At 33.7% G+C, this 26,238-nt stretch overlaps 2 protein-coding genes across 8 annotated transcripts; one reads left to right on the top strand and one right to left on the bottom strand.

Annotated features, from left to right (window-relative positions):
• Window positions 1–787: 787 nt before the first annotated feature.
• On the top strand, window positions 788–6,292 carry LOC123201042. Its single transcript, XM_044616493.1, has 7 exons — window positions 788–1,098; window positions 2,003–2,042; window positions 2,544–2,614; window positions 2,928–3,022; window positions 3,609–3,676; window positions 5,804–5,914; window positions 6,018–6,292. Exons 1-7 carry the CDS (start codon window positions 906–908, stop codon window positions 6,148–6,150), a joined length of 711 nt encoding a protein of 236 aa, XP_044472428.1. The 5' UTR covers window positions 788–905; the 3' UTR covers window positions 6,151–6,292.
• Window positions 6,293–6,770: 478 nt separating this feature from the next.
• On the bottom strand, window positions 6,771–17,601 carry LOC123201040 (F-box/LRR-repeat protein 15). 7 transcript variants are annotated; one of them, XM_044616487.1, is made up of 18 exons: window positions 16,879–17,600; window positions 16,653–16,664; window positions 16,409–16,607; window positions 16,187–16,319; window positions 12,382–12,478; window positions 12,089–12,286; window positions 11,742–12,012; window positions 11,551–11,649; window positions 11,375–11,463; window positions 11,157–11,256; window positions 10,898–11,068; window positions 9,710–9,862; window positions 9,255–9,415; window positions 8,980–9,178; window positions 7,918–8,381; window positions 7,771–7,834; window positions 7,190–7,276; window positions 6,771–7,108 (listed from the first exon to the last, which is right to left on the bottom strand). In XM_044616487.1, the coding sequence occupies exons 1-18, from the start codon at window positions 17,238–17,240 to the stop codon at window positions 7,028–7,030; spliced, it is 2,940 nt and encodes a 979-aa protein (XP_044472422.1). In that variant the 5' UTR covers window positions 17,241–17,600; the 3' UTR covers window positions 6,771–7,027. The 7 variants fall into 7 exon arrangements, with proteins under 7 accessions (XP_044472422.1, XP_044472421.1, XP_044472424.1 ...); XM_044616486.1 differs by having other exon boundaries at window positions 16,409–16,664; window positions 16,879–17,243; window positions 17,472–17,562; XM_044616489.1 differs by lacking the exon at window positions 16,653–16,664 and having other exon boundaries at window positions 16,409–16,523; window positions 16,879–17,599.
• Between the last annotated feature and the right edge of the window lie 8,637 nt (window positions 17,602–26,238).

Consider the following 26,238-nt stretch of genomic DNA (forward strand, 5'->3'; position numbering starts at 1 on the left):
TTTTAATTTGATTTTAAAAAATTTTCAAACCGCACTTAATCGGACTATACACACCCCGGGGTAGTGTTTATTCGTTGTATTACTCTTTTCAATAACAAGAAAGAACACCAGGACAGAAATGAATTGTGTAATCTTTCTAACTTATTTGAGACACTGATCAGATTTCAACCGCTAAAATGTTTGCACGGCTGGGAAGAGAGAGTGTTCAACTAAAACGGTGTTCCAGGAATCAAAGGTTGGCTTGGCTTCTGATAATTTGTTAAATTTAAGAAGGAAACAAAACTGAATGAAACTGTCAATGGCACACTTCCAGTCATAAGTTCCTTCTCCGAAGGATGCTATAGAAAAGAAAAGAGAAGACATTTCATCTCCAAAGCATGTGGCTTTCATAAGGCAGCCCACACGGTTAACCATTTCACTCGCTTTGTGTTTCTAACTTCAGTACGCCGGCCTGCATTGTCACCGCAATCCTCTCAGGAAATCCATTTAACTATCTATACATTATGTTTATTTATTTTTTATACATAAATATATACATATTTATATGTGTTATTATATAATTAAATATTATTTTATATTTAATTTAAAGTTATTTAATTATATAATAATATATATACAAGATAAATACATATAATATCGTATTTATTTTTTTTATTATTATCAATTATACACATTACTTATTTATATGCCAAGGCATAAGGGATTAATAATTTATATTCAATTATATTTATTTTTTTAATTAAGGAAAAAGCGTATTAAATTAATATCTTAATTTTCACACAAGATGACGTGGTGATCTTTAACAAGAAGACAAACAAACGGATAAGAGCGGAGCCGAGCTGAGCGGTGTAGACTGTCTTTCCCGTCGCTTAAGATAGTCTAAAAAATTTTCATGTTCTGTCGGAATGGCAACATTACGCACTCCACTGCACAGTAGCACCACTCCTTTTGGTTTCACTTTCTCATTCCATCTCCCTCTTGCCGCAAAGTCAAACGGGCCACTAATGAGGTGCGCATTGTCACGCCCCGAATGGCGGGAGAGCCGCCGATTGGTCTCCTTCTCTCTCGCCCTTTCACACTTGCTTTTTCTCCCTAATGGTACTTCCTTCTTCCATTTTTCTTTAATTTAATGAATGAATGAATAATTAAACGAAGATGGATATAAGTATTTCCCTTTTCGTTACCTTAGATGCCGATTCGAAAAAGGCTGACTTTTTCAGGTTTTTTTTTTTTTTTGTGTTGTAATTGCATTATTCAAACAAAGCTTAATTGTGTAATTTTTGGTAGCTAAGATGGTAGTGGACTATGGGACATGTATTCAATGATTTACTGAATTGAGAATTTAGGATAGTTTATTGAAGGAGTATGTTATTGTGAGTAATTGTTTGTGTTAGAAGTTGAATTCTTAAAGTGCTTTTGAGTTAAATAGGTTTCTATCGAATCATTTAAAACTGCTTTTTGAAAAAACACCTGGTGTTTATTAATCTCTTTTCTTTTTTTTCTTGAGATTGCTTAGTTTAAACTCATAGGCTTTTATGGAAATTTTCTTATTTTTATGTTTTTTTATATAATTATTGGGGAATCTAATACTTTTTTAAACTGATTTAATGAGTTTCATATTAAGCGATATCAATGGAGGAAAATAAAATAAAATGAACAACCAAATGCATTTGTTGGAAGCGCTTCAAAATGCTTAAAGACTATAAAATTTGTTTGTTTAGAAAAGTGCCCCCATAAGATTATTCTCCAAAAATCACTTTTTGAAATCTTGAAGTGGATATGGAAATACTTTCTACCTTATAAAAACACTTTTAACAGTGTTAAAAGACAGTTCCAAAAATCTCTCCAAAATGCCAAGACTATAAACGCACTTACTATTTACCCAGATAATTTATTTGTATAAAGGGTGTAAATTACTTACTGTTTTCTGTTTTATATTTTGTAGAAAAGAAATGGAATCATATATTGGCAATGAATTTGACTATTGGTGATTTGGTTGCAGATGCTAATGCAGGCGGCTTATGGGATAAATATGTGAAAAAGTAACGACTTGGCATGTTCTAATTTTCAGTTAATTCATCTTGCTTGAGTTATGGTAATAATGCAGGGTAACTCATATGTTTAAAATTTCAGTAGGGACCTCACTTCTCAGGCTTGTATCCAAAACTTTATATATTAGCTATTACCTTTGTCTTACTACTTGTGGGTTCTAAATTCCACATGTTGGAGCCATTATGTGTATTGAACAAAATGAAGGTTTACCAGGCACGATGTCTCTCCATATGTTTTGAATATCATGTTAAACTGCTTCTTTTGTGCACAACCAAGGCGGTGAAATGAGGGAATTTTGGATTTCTTCTTTTCTTGCATAGTAAATATACTTATTTAATTTTGAGTTTGTTTTAACTTCCTTTACAATTTTCTTGGATGTTTGTTGGGATTCTCTAGGGCCCCAACTCAGCCTTGTTTATTCATCCAATCATCTTGTGTTTTGAAAGATTTACAAATTACAACTAAATTTTTGGTTCTATATATAATCACAGGAAAAAGCTTGACCCACTACAGGTTTATGTGCCCCCTGTTATACTAACACAGTTTCAGATTAAGGACTTAGGTAATCTATTTTCTTTCTAATTCAATGTTTCCTTTGTCCTACAGTTAAATATGCATGTTAGCTATTATTCAAAATTTGATGCTACTGTTGGCATGTATTGTACATAATTATCGATGCTTTTGTATCTATAACTCATCAATCATCTATTTATCTAAGAAGATGATTCTTTATTGAAATATGATGTCAACTATTCAACAAATGTATAATTTGATATACATTTTTGTGCTCTCCTGGCAATGGCTATTATATAAATAATATATATTTTATCTTCTGTTGGTACTTAAACTTTATACTTTTCTTTTGACTACTATAGAGAAAACTCTGGAGGTTGATAAGCCAGAATATGCTAGCTGCCGTTCGCAACTACGTTCTGGCCCAGCTGGATCTTTACGTGTAAATATTCGTGCTGTAAGTTGAAGCTTTCTTATATTGCTTGCATATTTTTTATGTTGAATTTACTTTCAATTTCTTCTGCTATACTTGTATCACCATAATTTTTTTTAAAAAAAAAATTGTCCTTGACCCTAGCTCTCAGTTAATGGACTTGTGGATTGTATTTACCATCGACAGCCTTGTTTATCACATGCTTAATGGAAAAAAGTTAAGAGTTCTTTTTGCAGTCTTTTAGTTGGTCAAAAGCTTTTATGGAAACGCTCTAATCATGAAAAGTCTACAATTTTGGTTCATAAAAGAAAGAGAGAGATGAGAATAGATACATGTTACTGTGTGGAAACTTCTGCTTTAATTTTATGCTTTCAGTTTGAGGAACTTAATTGACAGGACACTTATGGGAAGCTAATATTTGTATGAGCTTTTTATTCATTTATATCAACAATAAATCTTATAATGATATATTAAAGATTGTTTTCACCGTAGAGGGTATGTTGGAATAAAATATCAAAAGTTCCACTCTACATTCTCATTCTGATTTGCTTTATGGCAGTTTTTGTGTACATGAGTTGTTGAGGTTTGGAAATTTTCTTCGGAACTTTAGGTAGCACAGTATGCTTCAGAGGCTGGAAATGGCAAATCTGCTTTCAATGATGTTGACCAATGTCTCAGGTATCATAAATTTATCATCTCCTTGCAACTCATGGTTTTGTTCTATAATGTGGTGTTCTTAATTGCATCAATGTACTTATAATTGTGTGTTGATGTAACAATCACTAATTACAATGTGACTCAATGTTCCAAGCAAAGGTTTGTTTATCCATAAAGTCAACCAAGTTAGCATGTCAACATATCTGTCCAAGCAATTATGTCCCATTTAGCTGTTCTACCTCAAATTTTGTTGTTTTTCATGAAAGCCTTGGATGCTTTTGTATACAATGTGTTATGGACACCATTGCAATAGAGGAACCCAAAGGACAAAACAACAAAGACTCAATATTATTCAAGTAGCCAACAAAAGGCTCCAGCTTTGCAAAGAGATTACTTGGCATTCCTGAGAGGGTTGGATGATGTGGCTGATTAGTATTGGATGGACTGTGAGAAGACATTCGTGCATAGTGAACTGGGGACCATTAGTTGCTAAGACTACCCTTAGTCACAATAATTGTCGTAGTTGCTAGGACTACCCTTAGTCATGGAACTACCTCACTCATTGAGACTACCCTGGAAGTTAGGCGCTTAATCGTATTCTTACTTTTGTTCTCCATTATTTGATTGCATGACTAGTGACAAGCGTCTTTTGAACATTGGTTCAGTATCTGCTATATTGAAATATTAATGAATGACTAGTGATGGGAAGACACATAGAGAATTTTTACCCAAACAGTCTTTTTCTCTAGAATTCTAGAGTTGCAGGCTTCGTCAAATTGCCGGTAATTCTTATTATTTGGTGTTCTTGTTGAGAGTCGTTATTACAATGGCGGAGGGAATGCGAGCAATTGTAAAGTCAGTAGATGAATGTATCAGTCAAGTTTCAAAGTAGGAGAAATGCTTGGACAAACTTAGATGGTTAATGAAGGAGATAATGTGCGTTTGGCAATCGTGGAAGCTCAACTTGAGCAAAGTGCGTGTAACAAGATGATGGTAGACGAGGAAAAGGCAGCACGAAGATGGAACCAGTGAACTTGAATTGTTTTATTGGTCAAAATTGTGGTGGGCTGATGCAAGTGATGCATCTAGAAGTGCCTCAGTTCAGCGGGGAAGATCCACTTGGTTGGACTTTCAAGGCTGAGTAGTTTTTCGAATATCATAACACTTCGGAGGAACAAAGGCTGACCATTTCTTCCTTCCATATGGATGGACCAACTCCCAGCTAATACCAAGGGATGCACATGAACAAACAGATCCAATTATGGAAGTCTTTTTTTGGAGGTTGCTAGTCTAGTTTGGACCATTGGAGTACAGAGACGTGAGGGAAGCTATCCAAACTGGTTCAAACCTCGACAGTGTTGGATATTCATTACCATTTTGAAGATCTGTCAAGTTAGATTTTTAACATTTCAGATTAATTTCTCCAAAGTTGCTTCAAATCGGGCCTCTGACTTGATATACGGAGGGAGGTGAGAACCTTATAATCTAAGTCTTTCATGCGAGCACTTGATCTGGCAAAATGAATGGAGTTCAAGATTAACAGTGGAGGCAGTAAATTTGGGGGCTATAAACTGAGTTATGGAAATAATCCAAAACCACTTTCGTACCAGCCCCTCCACAGGTTACAAATAGTCCAAGCATGACTAATAGGGCCTCTATTCCAATCAAATGGCTCACTGTTGTTGAAATGGCCGAACAACGTGAGAAAGGATTTTGCTTTAATTGCGATGAGAAATTTCATCGCAACTATTTCTGTAAAAACAAATTGTTTGTGTTGATGTTAGTAAATGACAAAGAAGATGTGAAAATGTGAAAAACAAAGTAAGGATTCAATTAAGTGCCTTACTTTTTGGGTAGTCCCGACGACTAGGATAGTTCCAGTGGATAGGGTAATTCCGTCAACTGGGAGTGGTCCCAACAGTTAATATGGTCCTCAAATCTTCACCCTCTCCATTCAATAATGATCAGTCACATCATTCAGCCCTTTCAGGAATGCCTAGTAATTTCTTTGCCAAGTTGGAGCCCTTCGTTGGCAACTTGAAGGGCACTAAACCGTTGTCATTTCATCCTTTGGTTCCTCTGCTGTAGTGGTGTCTTCTATAGCGGTAGTATTAAATCAAATTCTGACCCAATTATCTACCCTTGAAGGGCCTTGGAAGATCTGGATTCATTGCTTCTGCGTGCGTCTAGAAATGAAGGAGAAACTTCCGTGAAATCAATGAAGGCAAAGATTGTCACTGCTCTTAGTGCACTGGACAGGTAGTGCTTTGTTTGCTCATTTTTTTGAGCCCTCATGAAAAGTGTGATTCTAAGCACTGAATTCATTGGACAAGCTTCAGATTCTTATGTTCTCTCTTTACAGTCTTCTTCAAACTGTCCCCTCTGAAGTGTTAAATAAAGGAAAAGCTATGGCTGATGCTTATAGACGCGCAAATGGAGAGGAAGAAGGGGAAATGTTGGATCCAGAAATTAAGAAGTTAGAGTCAATACTGTAGATTCATCTGCATATTTTGGTGACTGATCAAGTCTCTTTATTATCTTTTGTGAGGGATGATATATACAGGTGGTAAATGGATTAAGCGTTGCATAATGTTCACTCTTATCATAGTATGAATGAATACGAAAGTTTTACCACTATTTATTTTGCTAACATAACAAAGATTTGAATTCAAACATTTTTTTTTAAAGTTCTAATATTTCATTAATTTTATGAACTTCTCTAATACTTTATTAATTTTTCTGATAAAAATATAAATAAAAAATAAAGCTACAAGCACCAACCAGGAACACGAGCCGCTACCATGGCAGGGTACTATGCTACCACTAGACCATCAGAAGGACGCCGCTATTGAGGATTTATTCTAAAATTCACTTAATCAATGTAAGCCTATTTTTAATCAGTTTTCATCAAACGAAGCCAAAATATTTGAAGCACACAATTAGAACTTATTTGCCTACATTTCCTTGCAATTTCAATTACTATAATTCAACTTTCCAAGCCATGAAAAAAAGCCAACTTGCACCAAGAAACAAAGGATAATAAAAAGACAACAAACTTCGACGATAAGGCATAGAATAGAACATCTATGAAATGCAAACTTACCCAGAAAAGATGTGGGGAAAAAAGAACCAGTGAAGATAACAAACAATGATAATGAACATGAAACATTTATTGGTGCTGTTACATAAGGACAGCCACATCTGCCACAAATAATACCCATACAATAATAAAAACAAAGGGGGAAAAAATAAAACTGACAACAGAAAAGATGATACCATTTACAATAACACAGATAGTAGATCCTGGCAAGCATATCAAGCTAGTTGCCGTGGAAAATACTAAAACAAACAAAAATTTTCATCATTTTGTCTTTATGCAGGTGTCAGGCTGCTGAAGATGCGCTTCAAACTAGGGCATGCTGCACGTAACTTCCCCAGACCCATTGAACATATCTACGTAAAAAATATTATTGAGTAAATACTTCTTTTACTTCCACGAACCATTACCGAGTAAATATACACAACTTTTCTCACCTTTGGACAAGAACGAACATCTAGAGTCTCAAGCATGCTACATTGTGATATGGCATCTTCAACCACTTCTTCATTGATGTTACAGGACTAATTGAGGCCCCCGATTGTAACACAAGATTAAGAAACAGTGTTAATGGGAACAGTATCATGCAATTTATTGAGATGCAGTGAAAAAAAAATATCGAGAGCACCCATCAACAATAATGAATGCAATGAATGAATCTTAATAATGACTGAAATACGGCTGTATTAAAATAACGCAAATAAGTACATAAATTACACACTGATGATAAGATAAGAACTGCTTTTCCTGATGAATAATGGGTGTAGAGAGAATATCACCAGAAAGAAAATAGCCTAGATTCTTTAATCACATCAATTTGATAGAACACAAATCTGTCAGAAAGTGAACACAATTTAATCCATATCAATGAACTTTATGCTAAACTGACAATCAATGCGTAAAGGGAATCTAGCATCGTCAAATAAATCACCCAAAGCAAAAACCACAAAGAAGTCCATTTGTGAAGACAAGTCTGAAAAATAAATGATCTTTCACTACAGGAGGCAAATTTGCATACCTGAAGAAACAGACTTGTTAATTTTGGACAAGCAAGCCTTAATGCTTCCAAGGAGCAACAGTTGCTGAATCACACAAAATGTTAGTGCATAATACTAATAGAGCATATAAAGGATAAGGTAAACCAAGAGAAAGGTAAAAAGCATACCTCAGATTGAGGAAGCACAAAGTGATACAAGCAACATCAACTTCCTTCAAATTGGCAGACAGAGAAAGGTTCAATGATGACAAATGGAAACAGCGTGCCTGGGGTGGAATGAGAACTTTCCTAATATTTGGACAACCTACGCAGTTGAGATTTTGCAGCAAACGGTCAGTATGCTGCGTTGATTCATGGACATTCTCATGAGAAAAAATCCCGTATAAGCCATCTACAGTTGATTCCAGAGGATGACAACCACTAGAATCCCAATTTAGGTCATGCATATTTACACAACCATTCAAGCTAACATGAGTGAGGTGAGTACAATATGCAAGAAGCTCCTCAATAGCCGACTGGCCAAGTGTCCCATAAGACAAGTCCAATTCCTGAAGAGCTGGGAGTGATGCTTTCTTGTAAAGAGGTTCCAATGACGTATCAGTGAGATACTTGCATGCTTGTAATTTCAAAACCTTAAAGAAGAACAGAAGATTACGAGCTAATATAAGAGCATAAAAGGATGCAGAATAAGAAACAAGGAAACTCCAATCTCAGCAAGTGAATTAAGTATTGTTTTATTAGACAGTATTTGATAAAGAAGGCAAAACATTGATACATAAGCAAAATCCTCCTCTAGTAAAAGGCTTAAAGGGTAATAGATTTTAAACTCAAAAGTCTTCCAACTAAATCACAAATACGATTGAATTGACAAGGCACTGAACATATGAGGCTCTGGATTTTGCCCATAGAGGATTGATGATGACATCAGACTTAACCAGAAAAATCTCCAATATATTTGAACAATACAAAAACAATACCCAGGATCTACAAACTACCATGAAATCATCCTCTACTAAAATGAAGATGGTAAACCATACCCATATTTGAAACAGACTAAGAAATATTAAAAGATAGTCTATATCACAGAAACACATATTATGAGAAGAACAGAAAAAGCTAAAAGCATAAACTTGGTGCTGGCCCACATCCATTAGTATACAAAGTGATAAAAGATCACATATCAGTAGCAGAATCATGCATATATCTACAAACAAGCAAATAAAATATTACCTTCAGTTGTGAGCAAGACTCAAAAACAGGCTGCAAATTTGTCAAGAAAGTGTATGATAAATCAAGCATAGTCAAATTTGAAAGCGGTTGCAACAAGTAAAGTCCATCAGAACCAATGGATAAGCATGACATAAGTATTAATGATTTAATCAGTGGGCATGAAGTAGTGGTTGCAGACAGGCAATCATCCTTAAGTTGACTGCATATGAAAAGAAAAAGATGTTAATCACAGCACAACTAAAAGGAACCACAAAAGCAGATACTATATATAACACCTGCAAAAAGAAGCATCAAGAGATGTTAAAAGAGGACAGTTAATGGATGCTTCTGACAAAACACCACATCCCTTCAACTCGAGCACCGCCATACTTGATGCTTCAATAGTAAGTGACTTCAACTTGGGGCATATACCCAGATTGAGCGATTGTAAAGCAACCTGCAAAAAAGAGATAAAATGAAGAACATCTTCATTTCTTAGCATTACTTGGACCCAATCAATTGATTGAAATTGTTATCAATTTTGATTTCAACATTCACCAAATCTAAAATAATCCTGTTGCTCATTAACAAGTGACTTAAATATGGGAATTATAAGTACCGATATTAGAAGTATCAATTCACAGAACTTGCTAAAACCACTGAAGAACTAAATCTAGAACAAAAGGTACAAACAGAAATTTATCTTATGTATTCAAGCAGGCAAGGCAACTGTGCAATCATTTTCACTTACCGGACAAAATGATGCTCTTTCAAGATGATCACAGCCATCTAAACAGACATTCTCAAGATTGGGGCATCTTAGTTCAAGAGATGTGATAGCACGGCAACCAACAAGAGAGAGACTGACTAAAGATGTATAACAGAAATGCACTGCTGTCAAGCCCTGGACAAAATAAAATTCAGTCAGAAACCATGACAGATAAGTCATTAGAAGTGGTATTATAGAATCAGTAAATCTGTTCAGTGCAGCACAAAAGTGGGAACTAGATACACTCAGTGCAACCAAAATATAAAAAATCACCGACAATGGTGCATGAAAATCTCTGAAAACTTAAATTTAGCATGTGGACTTATCATATCAGCTCAGCTTGACCAGCTTCATTCTACCAATATCTTTTGTGCATCTTTTCCCCACCCAAGCCTAATATATCTCTCTTTTTCAAATCTCATCTTCAATGCTGATTAGATAACAACTTTCAGCTAATGTGAAGTAAGGTTTTACACAGTTTTTTCCAGTTTAGTAACAAGGTTACTCTGAGATTATCTTAACCCAAAACTGCAGTAATGACATTTATTTATTTGATAAAAAATTTTAGAAAATATTCAATACAAATTATCATGAAGACAATAACTCTAATACACCAACCAGCTTTTTCATGTGGATAAGTTTCAGAAACGATGAAATCTTGAAAAAAATCAGAAGGCTGCACTTCATGCATATAGACCATCAAGACATCCATAAAAAATAAAGGCACAACAATAATAGCAAAATCATATTCTTCAAATAAAAAAAAATCTGAAGAAAATTACCAGAATTTAACATTTATTGGTAGCGCATACCTCCAGCTTAAGCTTTTGCTTTAATGGTATCAAAGACAGGTTGACCGAGGGGACTTGTATTTCAATTTCCTATTGTAATTAATTAAATTTTGGTACTGTATATCTGTTGTGATTATAGTTGTGTTTGATCATCAATTCTTGCATGTGACAGGTACTGTCCGAGCTCTATTATCATTCTCAAGCCGTAACCTATTAGTCTAAGCTTTTGGGTTTAGCAGTAACAGTCTTAAAATTATAATATGAAAAAGTTATGATGGACATCATGATCAAGTATGTAGGCATCTTCCATGCATATGCCGAACATGGGAACATTAAACAACGTAAAATAAACATTGTTGAAGTAGCCTAATTCACAAACCTCACAATTATCAAGAATTAAAGACTTCAACATGGGGCAGCCACCACCGTCTCTAAACACTTCACATATGGAATTAGTTAACGATTCACAATCTGTAAGGTCCACTTCTTGCAGATTCTGGCACTTCAATGCCAATGTTGTCAAGTTCTCCTGCTTTTGCAAGGATAATTTCTGCTTTCCACAAACCACTCAGAAATCTCTCAATTAATAACATTAATGAACTGACAATACAGATGTAATGTCTCCTTCAAAAACATACCTGAAGAGAGTCGGACATGATGTTTATACGGTTGAGAGCAGCACAATTTGACACATTTATAGATGAAAGCATGATAGTCCGCAAATTCAATTCAACAAATCTGCGGAGGAAATAGAAATTGATCAAGAGGATAAAATTTTAGATACTCAAAAATTGAGGAAATCCTCTGGGACAAGGAATAGGTAAATGAAAAATTTGGACAGATTAGCCAAGCATACTTGCGACAATGTACTAGTCTTATAATCTGCAAACGAGAAAGATCCAAAGAAACAGATGCCAAAAGATTGCAATTATCAAGCTCCAGAACCTGCAAACACTTATGGCATTAATTTTGACAAGTTGAATGCAATTACCATAGGGAAACACCTAAAATATAACGCATGAGAATACAAACCTCCAACATATAACAATGAGATATTGCAGCCATTGAAGCTGACGTGATACCCTCACAGCTGTGAAGCTTAAGAACTGTCAACATGGGGAGCCTTACCGACTTCAAAGAAGAAACAAGGAAGCGTGTCAAAGTAAAGGAACATCCAAATAATACAAACAAAAATGCCAACAACCTATAACATAATGACTGACCTCAAGCGATATATTTGGGCAGTACGACGAATTGAGAAAATGAAGATTAGCACAACTGAGTGCTATTTCACGAAGTGTTTCATCACTCACACATGAACAATTAGACATATCTAAATTTTCTAATTGAGGACATGAAGTAACCGCTAAACGAATGGCCGCATCAGAAAGCTTGTGGCAAGCAGCTATATCAAGGAGACTCAAAAGGGGACAATTAAGAACCGCCTGTGCCATGTTACTCCGTTTCAAGGACAAATGTACGAGTTGTGGGCACCTATAAAGATATTTTTAGCACAGATGTTGACAACACTGACAACAATTGACAATTCTATAAAATAAAATTGCTCCACCTTACGGATACACGCATCATTCGGCACTTTATTAGTTCAAGATGACACAATTGATCATGGTTTATCAGTATCTCCTGAGCACCATTACCAAGAGTAGCATCATGGACATCTAATCTCTTCAACATGCTACAATCTGCTAAAGCATGAAAAAACCCATCTCCTACTTCATATCGCCCCAAAGTTAAGGATTCAAGATTTCTAAGAACAAAAAAAGATTTCATAATAATTAAGCATCCAAGGCAATGAATATTCATATAACAACAACGGAATACCAAAAGTAATAAAAGAAATACCTCAAAAATACCATATTCATGACAAGCAAGTGCATAGCAGGGACACCATATAAATTCACTTCCGTAGCATTTGGATATCGGCGACATAAATCCTCAACTAAAAATGCAATGACAAATGATTAATTTGGCCACAAGTTTGACAATAAACGAAAGAAATAAAAAGATATTAGAGCTATCTCTAAATTTATTTAAAAAAAAATACTTAAAAAGGAAGTGGCAACTTAGATATGATTTACCTTCTATCTAAGCCATGGCTAAAATGTTTGTAACATGTAGATTTTAAACCATAACTAAAGTTTAATGGTATAATTGCATAAAGTCAGTGAAGAACAATGTTTGAAATCAGGTATATAAAGTTATCGTCTTCAAAGAGGGACCAAATGTTGACCTGATGGAGGGGCCTATCCAGTTCAACCTGTGGTTGGACCGGGATTGTGGTCACACCAGTGAATTGTTTAAATAAATATTAAAAAATAATATTCAAAACAATTTTACATAATTAATCATTAAATATAAAATCCGAATTGCATAAAAGTGAACTTGGTCTGATGGCATACACACATTAAATCATTTGATGCAGTGTTTATTTCAAGTTACAACAATTGAAAATTTTAACATTTTCCTTATAGAATACAAAAAATAGTTTAAATTAATAAAAAATAAATCAAATATGGCATAGCCTGGTGGTTCTTTTCCGCTTAAGCAAAGGAGACTTAAGTTTGAGTTTCAACCTTTGCAAAAAAAAATTACATTTTTATGCTGACATCAGCATAAGGGTTTGACCAGGGTAAATCGTTGGTCAAACCGTGAACAAAGAGGGTTCCAACAGTTGGACTGTGGTTCACCCCGATTTTGACACAAGCTCAGACCAGACTTGCCTCTGAATCCTGGTCTAATCACCACAACTAGCCGGTCCAGTTTTCAAATCCTTGCGTAAAACTACAAAATCTGAAGCACTCTATAGATTTTTTATGACTGCATTAGCAAAGTCACTATTGCATCAATCTCTAAATACCAAATCAAAATCCATACCCAGGTCAGATGGTGGAAAATGCCAACAAACATACATCCATACTTATTTTAAATAATAAAAATATAATAGAAGATCGCAAAGGGCGTAGTAGATTATAAAAAGAAAATAAAAATAACCATGAATCTACAAAATTATCATCTAAGACCAACAGCAACCAGGAAAGCTAGAAATGCTGCATGAAAAAAGAAACGAAAAGGTGGCATCCAGCAGTGAAAAGATCTCACAACTGGAAATTCGATAACTTCAAAAGTAACTGGAAGTTTCCCAGCTTCAAAAGTGACTGGAAATTCTTTAACTGATACAGGATAATAGTTTATTCACAACATACAACACATGAGATGTGGTAAAAACTGTTCCATTGTTTTTTTTTTTTAATTTTTACCAAGCAAAAATGTAAAACTGTTCCATTGTTGCAAGATTTCAATGCTTCCCAGCTCTCACACATTAATGAGCTTCTTTTTATAAGAAACGAAAGACTTGATTAGGATGTATATGTAGAATAACTAACAAAAGCATGAACATGTCATCAACAAAAACCAAGAGAAGAATTAAAGAATCACTCAATTATTTAAATAAACTAACCAGCTCCAAAAGAGAATATTATAGAAATATGATTTCCCATCAGAAAAAGCTCTTTCATGACATAATATATCTTAATATACAGGATTCAACTATGAACCCTCCCAATATGGGTTCAGAAAGAACAAAATGTCCTGCAATTCCAGTGTTACTATAACATAGAGAAGATAGGAACCACACTTCATCCACAACTCGCTTCACACATTTCATTCACCATAATTGCATGACCCAATGAATTACAACCGAAAAAAGAAAAAAGACTAAAGTGTTCTAAAAAGGAACACAAAATATAATACTCACACCACCTTTCTTATACGTAGAACACTGATGAGCAATCATATGTTGACTTGTTGCAAGAATATCCACTATTCCAAATTCCCAAACAGCAGTCCAGCCAAAAAATTAAATTCATTGATCAGTGACAATGCACTCTGCAGTTGTCCATGGAAAAAACATAACCTGGATTACCCAAGTATCAATGGTGACACAGTGATTATGTTTCAACCAACTGTTCTTACCTTCATAGAGTATACAAGGTTGAAAAATTCCTATGAAGACCCAAACCCTTGCTATAACAAATTCTTGACTCCAAGAAACAGAAAATTGAGAAAGATATTTTTCAAGGGAAGTTGACCACACAAAAGAATACTGCCGGAAAACTAACTATCAACCGCTACCAACACAAGAACATATATACTTAAAGACGCTATTTAAATCAATTAATGAAGCTCACAAAACCTAGCTCCACCCTAACACTACAAAAGTGCCCAGCCTCATTTACCTTGAACCTTCCTATCATTAGCTCTTTATAAACTTCCTATGAAGCTTTTATAAATCAGCGCTCCACACTAACACCACAAAAGTGCCAAGCCTCATTTACCTAGAACCTTCCTATAATTAGTTCTTTATAACCCTCCTATGAAGCTTTTACAAATCAGTGTTGTAAATCAATATACCATTTCCCATTAAAACTTACTACTCAATTTCCATGAGGAATTTTAACAAATTATTCCTTAGAAAGAGCATGCAAGCACTTAACAATTTGTTAATTAGGTGTCATTTTTTGCTTGATGTAAATCGAATCATTAATAAAATATGAAATAATAAAAAATATATGTGGGAAGAAGCAGAGGAGCATTGTGAACAAATTGAAAGTATATCTGCTGAAGAAAGAAAAGGACAGTCAGTCCACACATGCAAGAGGATTGGACAAATTTGCAGCTTCACTATCACTGGTCAATTTATAAGTCTCACAAAGTCTACATAAAGTATTCCAAGCATCTGATATGTAATTGAAGTAAGCATTTGGCAATGTTTTTGCAAAAATAAGATTTGACAAACAGCATACTACTCTCCACTAATTAAAAAAAAATTCTCAAAAAAAAAAAAAAACCTCATAAAGACATTTACATTCTCTTCTACATAAAAAGGATAAAACACCAGAAACAAAGACCTATCTTTGTTTTCCTTCTAATCTATCCCAGCGACACTCCTCTTTCAAAAACCCTCATCCACACAAAACCCTCACTCTTCAATCAAGAAACAGAATAATAGTCAAAGAAAAGAAACAGAAAAACACAAGAAACCATAACAATGACTAAGATCATTCTATATTTTGATTCTTCTCGTCCTCTTCCAGTCTTACACCATTACTGTCCAAACCACCATATCCAATACCAACATAGGCAACCAAGTAATCCACAAACTCAAAAGCCCCACCACATCCCTCGTAAGCCCATACATGCAAGCATCATTTCTAGAAAGTCCCACTAGTGATTTTGTGCCTGACAAATGTGTTTCAACATTTCCACATAATAGCACCAACAGTTTTTTCACTGATTTCAACATTTCCCTATATTACTACCAAATATATAATACTTTCCAAAATGCCACTAGATATGTTATCAGATTTAAAAAATAGTAATCATTTCCACTTTAAGAATTTGTTTCACAAGGACATTGTGAAAATTATTGGTACACAGGCCCCTAAATGGTTACATAATACAGTTTTGGCCCCAACTATAATTTCACTTAAAAAAAGCTTTAAATAATACTACTTTTCTCAAGAACATCAACTCAATGCTCTAAGTTACATTTCCAAATGCTCCCATCCCCACACAAGCTCAAAAGAATTAAAAAAAGAAAAGAAATACCAAGAAAGCAGTTTAACAAGGGTGCATTCAGTAAACTCACATTGCTCTATAGATATCTTCCGATTTTCAAAATTTAGACATCTCCAAAAATCTTCATGAGCACTAGCTGCTCTCCACTGCCGACAAACAATAGCTGCCCGACAAAGATCAGCATAGTCCAAGAAAGAAAAAACCTGGGGGAAAGGTAGAGAACACAAGCTGAAACTAAGAACAACCAAAAACAAAACATAATCAACAAATCATCAAAAACAAATGTTCCTACCAGATGCAACAAGTCATCAGTGAGATCCATCCGGACTTCAATATCTTCTGTTTTTAAGGTATCATTCTCTTTTCCATCACCTTTTCCACCAGTAGGGTCAATGGGACTCTCATCACTGGTATTATTCCAAATATAATTGTGGTACAGGATTTCATTAGCGGGAGAGACCAAAGAGCCCATCCTAATATTACAATTTTTGTCTTGCAATGAACTAGAACCTCCAGGGTCAGAAAGCATTTCTGTTCCATAATCACGGCTGCAAATAAAATATATATATACTTTTTTCTTAGAATATCAGATTATCCCAGTAAAAAAATCACTGACACTTCTAACATAAATCCCTAACAATTTCGTAACCCTAAGGATAAACACAGATAACCATACCGAACACTAAATTCGAATCACAGTAAAACAGCACAATTTTATACTAACAATAAAAGTTATAAACACAGAGAAGGTGAGTGACTCACGGAGAAGTAGAAAACACTTTGGCCCGCTTATGTTGTAAGTCGTCGATTGCAAGATCCGAGCCCCCATCGCCATCGCCTACGCCACTACTACTACACTCGCCCTCATACCGCCTAGGCTGGCGTATCAACGGGCGCCACCTGGGAGCCCTCCTCACATGCGGACCCATGTCATCAGACTCAGGCAACGCTGCGATTAAGTCGGGGAACGGCTCATCAAACATGTCCAAAGCAAGCCCAAATTGCATCTGCACTTCTTCGTTACCTTCGATACTACCATCCGATTCGTCATCGATTAACGTCATTCTCTTCTTATCGTCGTCTTCTTCGTCCTCGGTGAAGCACAAGCAGCACCAAATCTTCATACACTTGAAAAGTATTAAAAAAAAAGAAAACGATAAAAGATGCGAATTTGAGAGACGAAAATCTAGCTCATGATCTAATACATTTCTTCAACGAAAAGAAAACCTCTAATTTGAGGGGAAATTGGAGGGATTATGCAAGAATCGTGGAACCCTAATTTTGAGGGGAAGAATTGGGTGGAAGTTTTAGGTTAATTCACAGATGAATCGATGAAAATATGCAAAAACATTTACAGGTAAAGAGAATTTGGATCTAGTCGGGTCCTCTAAACGGATTTTGTTTCGAGGATTTTTTTTTTTTAATTTTTAGTGGGAGCTTCAAAAAAAAAAAATACAGAGTGGCCAGTAATGGTGATAAAAACTGACAAATGATAGAAATAAATACTTTATATGAAAAATTAAAAATAATTATATATATGAGGATGAAGGAAGAGACGACGACGTATCATGTGATGGTGATTAATTATCAGTCAATATTTATTTTTTTACTGTAAATATCCAAAATAAATAAATCTAGATTATTTGAATTCAGCGATTAATATGTTAATTTTTTTTTGGTAAATCCAAAATTGGAGATATCTGGATTGAATATCAATCCAATAGATAAAATAGTTTGGTCTAATCGATGATTAGATTAGTTGACTATCGATTAATTATTCAAAAATAATATTTCAAAAAATCTTGTATAATTTATTATTAAATATTAAAATAAATTTAATTTGATGGTGTGTATATATATATATATATATATATATATATATATATATATATATATATATATATTTAAATGTGATAAATAAAATATTGGATTTAAGTTTTCATAATGATTTTTGAAAAAAAATAATATTTTATGTTGATCAAATCAACCCTAATTTTATACTCAATCTAACCAAATATTTTGAACAGTTTAATCTGATTTAGTGTAGTTTAATTGAAAATTTAATTTTTAAATGAATTAAAATCAATTTAACTAATGGTTAATAGGCCAATTGGTTGAACTGACTTATTTGATTTGAGTTTTAAAATCATGGGTGGTAAAAAATAGTTTATAACTAAATACAAAAATGTAAAATAAAGAAAGATTAAAAGTAAAAAAAAAAGTTCAGACAATAACTGTAAAATTATACTAAAGTAAAAAAAAAAAAAAAAGGGACAGGTACCAACAAGGCAGGAGAGGGGATGGTAAAATAATTAGGCCTGATGATACTACAATTATATTGATAATAGTACCACTCTCTCTGACGCGATAGCAGATTACGTTTTAACTTTTACCACGGGGTTGAGTTGTCAAGCAGAAACAGAATAAAAAGAAGGGAGAAGTACTATTTCCCACCCAACTTTTGATGCATTTTCAAATTGGCACCCACGGCAGATGAAAATCCAGTTTTTCCACCCGTGACCAAACTGCCGTCCAATTTTTCAGTTAGAGACAGGGGTAAAATCATCATTTGCTATTTAAAACCTTAAAACTTTTAAATTTTACCGTTTCCCCCCTCCAGGTTTTAAAAACTAATAATAACCCATCCTCAAAGTTTGAAAAGTTTAATTTCACCCCTGGGGTTTGCTCCTTCTCCGGCCACCATCGACGCCCGACGCATTCGACCGATCTCCCATCTCCGACTACAAAGGACGACGAAGGATGACCCTTCGTCGCCCAGATCTGGACGACGAAGCGTTGTCCAGATCTGGAAGAACAGACGAAGGACGACGCTTCGTCGTCCTTCGTCGTCGCGTCTTCCAGATGCGATGAGCCACGAAGAGAGAAGAGAAGAGACCTTCGTCGAAGCAGACATCCCAGATCTGGACGACGAGCGACGAAGGGAGGTCTCTTCGTCGCACCACCGCCGTAGCACCAGGAGAAGGAGGAGGCCGGTGACGACGCCGGAGAAGACGTCAGGAGATGAGGTTGAAGAATGGGGGTGAAATACTAGTTTTGAAAGTTATGGGGGGCGGCTGTATTTTGAAAAATATGGAAACCCTAAGTTTGGGGGTGAAAATGTTAGTTTTTAAAGTTTAAAAACTTTAGGTAAGGTGAAAATGTTAGTTTCTAAAACCTAAAGGGGGTGAATGGTAAAACCCTCACATCAATTGTGAGAAATTAAATTAAGGGGTATTTTGGTCATTTCATCTAACAAGAGTAAAATGGACATTTTACCCTTATGCAAACAGATATCATCCATTTTAACAGCTTATGGGTGGAAAAATTGGATTTTCATCTGCCGTGGGTGTCAATTTGAAAATGCATCAAATGATGGGTGGCAAATAGTTCTTCTCCCTAAAAAGAATCGTACTGCGTGTTTTTGAAAGGTAAAATAAAAAATAGTAAATAGTGAAAGTAAATGTGAATGGCAAGGAAGCAAAGACTTTAATCAAAGGGAGACAGGTGGTCCTTTATAACTGCAAAAATGTTGGCCAATAAGTGCCTGGCTCCAGGTTACAGCGCTTTTTTTTATTATTATCTTTAGGCCAAAAACCTATTCCCACCCAAAGTTTTATGAAAACCCTATTTCATCTATTAATTATTAAAAATTTAAATACTTATTTATTTATTAAATTTTATTATTATATTATTAAAGATAAAATTATTATTTATTAAAATATTTAAAAAACAGAAAAATTTATCATATTTCTTCCTTTTAAATTTAAAAATTTAATAAATTTTTTCTTATTCAAGATTTGAATTATTAACATTTTTCCCTAGGGTTTTTCTAGCTATCATTGCTAATGATCGAAGATAATAACGACAGCATTCTCCCTCTCTCCAGCCTTCTCTCTCAATCTCACTATATTTTTGGCCATCATCGATCGAAGAAGGCCGTTTTTCGTCAATCGATTTCCTCGATCAGTGATGATGGAAAATGGAGCAGGACTGAGAGAAAAGCTAGGAGGGAGGGAAAACACCGTCATCTTTAGTCTTTGACAGTATGTTGGAAAAACCTTAAGAAAAACGTAAGTTTTTCAAACTTTGGGTGATGGAATTATTAGCTTTTAAATTTGGGGGTGAAAATGTGATAAATTTTTACTTTTTTTAAATATTTTTGTTAAATAACAATTTTACTCATAATAATAACAGTAAAATTTAATATATTAGTAAGTATTTAAGTTTTTAATAATTAACGAGTGAAAATAGATTTGCATAAACCTTGGGTGGGAAACAGTCATTTGGCCTTATCTTTAGTATACTTTAATTTTGTGTTCGACATGTAATTGAAAGAAAGTTAAAACTAATTACTTTTGATTGTATGTGGGTCCTTGAAAACAAGGACCTGCTCGAGCCCCATCTCAGCATGCAAGCCTGGCCTAGTCTTTGGTCTGGGCCTATGCAGAAGCCTAGCGAGCCGGTTCTAAGATCGAGTTCTTTGTTCCACTTATTAATTTAACATTATCTATTAAAATGAGTTAAAAATAAATAATTTTTGAAAATTTTACTGTTAAGGATAATTTGATTTTTATTTTACTTTATTACTAACTCTGATCTTTGCCTAATACCACCAGGTCTTGGGATTGATCTCTCGGCTCAGTCCTAAGGCTCATTATTTATAGATTTATATATCTTTTTTTGTCTCAGTTCAGTCTAAGTTTACTCAAGCCTTAAAACCCAAACTTTAGATTGATTTTTTAAATTATGAATGGTTGTGCATAAAGGATGTACATCCTTTTATCAATTGTCACATCGATGAATAAGATAAGTGCTAGGTTGAATGTTTTGAATGAGGTGCATGACCATACACAAAGAGAGTGCATCATCATGAAACCTGTTACTGGAAACACCTTTATATCAAGCATGACATTACACAAATGGGAGTAACATCCCATAATTTCAATAGACACATTCTTATCTATTTATGTAAGAGAGTGAGAAGAGGGCAGGACATATTTCCCTGGCAAGAAAAAAAGTGAAGAGAAAAGAGGTTACACTAAATCTTCACACTTATGAGACTATGAGGTTTTTTTTTTTTTTTTTTGTATATATATTGTACATATACAGTATACGACATTGATTTATATATTAAAAAGATGTACGGAATTTTAGTTTGCATACTAGTGATTTCTTAGTTATTAGTAAGTGTTTAATGGTAAACCTACTTAACTATTAACAAAAATTAGCTATTACATTTGTAACAACTGTGTAATACCTTCAGGTATATTTCAAGGGTAATTATGTATTTTGACTATGTTTTGAGATATTTCCCATTTTAAGTATATATATATTTTCACATGTATATGTGTGTTTATATATATATATATATATATATATATATATATATATATATATATATATATATATATATATAAATACAAAAAAAAAAGAAAAAAGAAAAAAAGAGAAAGAGAAAGAGATAAATATGTAAATAAAAAAGAGAAAAGACAAAAACAATTAAAGGAAGCTTCAAGTGTTTTTTATCATCTTCTCCTGTAAAACTCCAGTAGCCAGCCTCCTTCATGTTGTTTTCTTTTGTTTTGTGGAGCCAAAGGAAGGAATTGAAAGGATTTTGGAAGATAAAATAAGAAGAGAAAAAAAGAAGCACTTTAGAAGTTTTTGGTAACCAAAAGATCTCCTTCCTTTCCCTTTACCTATGCTTATATATATTTGATATATGTTATATGAATATGTTGGTGTGTTTTGGTATTGATTTAAGGTGATTTTGGTGATAAAGGAAGCAAAATAAGAAAGAGAAAGCCAACTTGTAAAGATTGACTTGAAACAAGGTAAGGGGTATCATTATTGATATGTTGTATGTTTTAGGCTTTTGGTTCCTTGGATCTATGTTATTAATGATGATTTTGAAGTTGAGAAATGTTGTTTTGCCATTTAGGGTGTCTATGTGTGTGATTTTGTTGATGACAGAAAGTTGGATAATAATTACGGTTTTACCACTGAGTTCGTCTCATGTTTTGGCTGTCTTATCTAATAAATCATGAGTGCTATTATAGCTTGTTGGAAAGATCTTTGAATACTCTTTTCAATGATATATAGCTTGTATGAATTAGAGACTGTTTGGACTGTTAAATTGATTGAGCAAAAAAATTGCTTTACCAAATAAACAGTGAAGATAGTTTTTTGCCATTGATTTCATCCCATGTTTTGGCTGCCTTATCTGATGAATCATGAGTGTTATTATATCTTTTTGAAAACCTCTTCGAATCCTCTTTCCAATGATATATAGTTTATATGAATTAGAGATCATTTGGATTGCTAAATATTGTATGAACTAAAAGGACTGTTTATCAAATAAACAGTGAAGACAGTTTTTGCCACTGATTTCATCCCACATTTTGACTACCTTATCTAATGAATTATGAGTGCTATTATAGCTTGTTGGAAAGCTTTTTGAATCTTCTTTTCAACGACATATAGCTTGTATGAATTAGAAACCATTTGGGCTATTAAATTGTATGAAAAAGAAGGTTGTCCTGCCAAATAACTGTTCTGTGAATAGTATTTCGCAGTTTTTGGAAGGAAAGAAAGAAAGAACGAAAAGGAGGAGAAAAAGGAAAGGAAGAAAGAAAGAAAAGAAAGGAAAGGAAAGGAAAGAAAGGAGAGAAAAAAGAAAAGAAGAAGAAAAGAAAGAAAAGCAAGAAAAAGAATTTGGGGTTCAAGATTCAGGGGTCGTCCCAAGAGTATAGTCTAGTGAGTTATGAATAGATTTAGATTGAAGCAAGATTAGTAAGATATAAGACATGCATGCATGCTATGAACTATGAGGAGGCACTTTACACTACACCGCCCGCAGTAATGCACGTTCACAGTAGGACACATCCGTAGTAGGACACATCCGTAGTAGGACATAGACCCCTAGTAGGGTCCGCTCGCAGTAGAGCACGCTCATAAGAGATCTTAATTCAGATTCAAAATAGTGTAGTAAGAGAAAGGAAGAGAGCTCGAGCTTAGAAAAATGTCAAATCCCTATAGTCAGCTTCCAAAAAGTATCAAATAGATACCAGATGGGACAAAGTGTGACCTAAATAGTAAAAAATGAACTAAATTATCTCTTCAATTTCTTATGGAGGTTATGAATGAGGTTGAGTCCTGAAAGTGAGTTAGAACAGGAAAATAGATAGTTTATTTAATTCTTTCCCCTTACTGAGTGTTCTTATCTCTCACTTCCTTTTCTTTCATGAATGCAAGTACAGGTGATTGAGCTAGTTGCGAGGCAAGGTTAGGTCAGCGTAGATAGATTCGATTGGAGCAGGTTATCTCTGGTTTATATTACATGCATATAGTGGCATGTTCTTATCGAATTTTGACCTTTTTGAGATGATGGTATAGTTATATATGATTACTCCACGTATTCAGATGCTTTCAGATGAGTTTTCATATGAGTATATACATCTTTTGTTCGCTTCCAGATTTTCAGTTTGTTTAGAATAATTTCTAAATACTTTTAGTGATGCGTTCATGTTAAAGTATTTAAAAAAAAAAATAGACGCTTCGGATATTAATTCGTAACATTTCTCTTTTGGTGAGTAGTACTTCTAGGGAGAGATATTACAGACTGCTATATAAAATGTAGATCGAGGAGAAGTTGCCTTGAATCACACACACTAATATAGAATTATAATGCAAATTGGATTTGTTTTAGGGTGGAAAACATAGCTCTCCACGCTCTCACTCAACCAACAAAACATCATAAATTTTGCTTAATTTTGTAATAGTAAATTAAATAAATAAATAATATATCAAAAATACTTAAGAAGGTTCATTGAAATCACGAAAAACCTTAAAGGTATATTTGGTTGAGAGGATTAAATATTGCTCAGATAGTTTATCTTTTATTACTTATGTTACTGAGTTGGGTTTATAAGTAATAAAAGATTCTGATAATCTTTTATTATAAATGGTGATATGACAGATAATATAAAGGGTAATCTGATTATTACCTTTACTTTAAGTATTAAAAGATTATCAAAAATAATCTAAATTTTATTATAACTATATTTTTATTTATTAATTTTTTTAGGACAAAAATAATTTTATTTTTAATTAATATAACAAATAATATAAAAATATTTTAGAATAATTATATCTAAGGGTATTTAAGTAAAATAATATATTAATTTTTTATTAAACAAAATAATTATTTATATTTACCGATTTTATTGAAAAACTAAAAAAAAAATTATGTTCTAGTTTGCCTAATGGAGCTCATGTTTTTAACCAATTCTCTTTTTAAAATCTTAGAATATTTAATAACAACAAAATAATCAAATATATATCTTCATACCTTAATTCAATCAAGTTTCTTACTTTGGTTTAGTCATTTTCAGTGAGAATTTGATTATGAAAATTCGAAATGAATCAGATAATAAAAATTGTTGGAGCTTTCTTTAGGCTTGGATATGATCCAAGTTGATTCTATTCGATTTAGCTCAATTTAAATTCGTTTGAATTAAATTTGAATCGAACTCGAATTAAAGATTTGACTCATTTTTTAATTCGCGCCAAACTTGAACCAATGGGTGTTTGATTTAGTTTGACTCAAATCCAATTCGAATTTAAGACTTGATTAGACTCAAATCAACTTGAACTTAGTAGTTCGAATTCGTAGCTCAAATCAGAAATTTTGAATATTATTTAAGTAAAATAACATTATTTTATCAATGAACCACAAACTCGAGCAATGAATCCAAACCATACATTCGAACCATTAATTTGAATTGAACTGAACTATGAATTCGAACTATAAAATCGAGTTAAACTTGAATTGAACTAAATTGAGTCATTTTTTATCCTAGCCAAACTTAGATCATACTTAATTTTGGCTTGACGAACTTGAGATAAACTATTTTTTATTAGATTTAAACTTAAGCCAAGAGATGTTCGAGCTCGACTTGACAGGAATCCACCCTCAGCTTTCTTAAATGTAAGAAAGATAGGGACAGGGGCAGTCCCTTTATATTTAATGATGCTTGGTTATATCTATGATTATTAGCTAAAAAAATTTTAAACCTTAAAATAAAATTAATTTAACTAATTACACACGCACATACAAGATTAACCCAGGAAACCATTAAGTTAAATGTGTAATGAGTAGCTTCCTGAAGAGGAGCCATGTAGGACCATCCATGATCAAAAACGTAAGACATCAAAAGATCAGACGGTCTATCAAATCGTTGGCACTCGTGGAAAATCTTAAGCTAATGGCCGACCATTGACTTGATTTATTTTGGCAAGATAATTATTTCTAATCTTGAAAATTTCCCAATGTAACTAAGTAAAATATTAAGCAGAATAAAAACCAAAAGGCCAAAGGACTATTTCCCACCCCAAGTATCCTCTAATCAAGTTTCCCCTCTTAACTTTAAAAATCTTAAACACCCACTCCTGAGTAATTAAAATTAATAGTTTTAGGAGTAAAATCATAATTGTATCTGTAATATTAAAAATAAACTAAATTTTAATCTCCTTTTCCTCCCTTAAACCTTAAAAACTAAAAGTTTTTCCTCTAATCCAAGTTTTAAAAAATGACAGTTCCCTTTTAGGGTTTAGTTTTCAGATTTTCGAAGTCAAATCTGATGCCATCACCTGTGATGAATCTCTCCCGATACCTCTTCTCCCTCTTTTGACCAAACTTCTCTTGTTTGGAAGTTTATACAGCGTCAATTGATGTCAAAACTAAACCTCAACTTCATCGGGAAGACGAAGATGAGTCTGACAAAGATAAGAAATCTCGTTTTTGTTCGGGAAGAGGAGAGATCTCGTCTTCGTTGAGGAAGACAAAATCGTCTTCCCTAACGAAGATGAGATCTCTCGTCTTTGTCGAGGATCAAGATTATTAGCTAGAGGGGAAGATGGTGAGAGAGTGACTATTGGAGGAAGAGAAAGAAGATGTTGTCAGAGAAGCACCAGAAATGGCATTGGCATTTGAAAACTAAACCCTAGGGGGTAAATATCATTTTTTAAAACTTAGTCTATAGGAAAAATTGTTAGTTTTTAGGGTTTTAGAGGGAAAAAAAAAATTTTAAAGGGTTAGAGTTCTATTAATTTTAACTGTTTGTG

This window comes from Mangifera indica, chromosome 17, assembly GCF_011075055.1.
Source record: "Mangifera indica cultivar Alphonso chromosome 17, CATAS_Mindica_2.1, whole genome shotgun sequence".
NCBI classification, from domain to species: Eukaryota; Viridiplantae; Streptophyta; class Magnoliopsida; order Sapindales; family Anacardiaceae; genus Mangifera; species Mangifera indica.

Bases quoted from the DNA above. Each gene is read 5' to 3' on its own strand.
- LOC123201042 (XM_044616493.1), top strand. From the start codon at position 906: ATGGCAACATTACGCACTCCACTGCACAGTAGCACCACTCCTTTTGGT. The intron at 2,043-2,543 runs GTAACGACTTGG...ATATAATCACAG, and splicing joins TGGGATAAATATGTGAAAAA to GAAAAAGCTTGACCCACTAC. The intron at 2,615-2,927 runs GTAATCTATTTT...TGACTACTATAG, and splicing joins GTTTCAGATTAAGGACTTAG to AGAAAACTCTGGAGGTTGAT.
- LOC123201040 (XM_044616486.1), bottom strand. From the start codon at position 17,240: ATGAAGATTTGGTGCTGCTTGTGCTTCACCGAGGACGAAGAAGACGAC. The intron at 16,665-16,878 runs GTGAGTCACTCA...TTTTATTTGCAG, and splicing joins AAAGTGTTTTCTACTTCTCC to CCGTGATTATGGAACAGAAA. The intron at 11,257-11,374 runs GTATGCTTGGCT...TTTCCTCCGCAG, and splicing joins AGACTAGTACATTGTCGCAA to ATTTGTTGAATTGAATTTGC.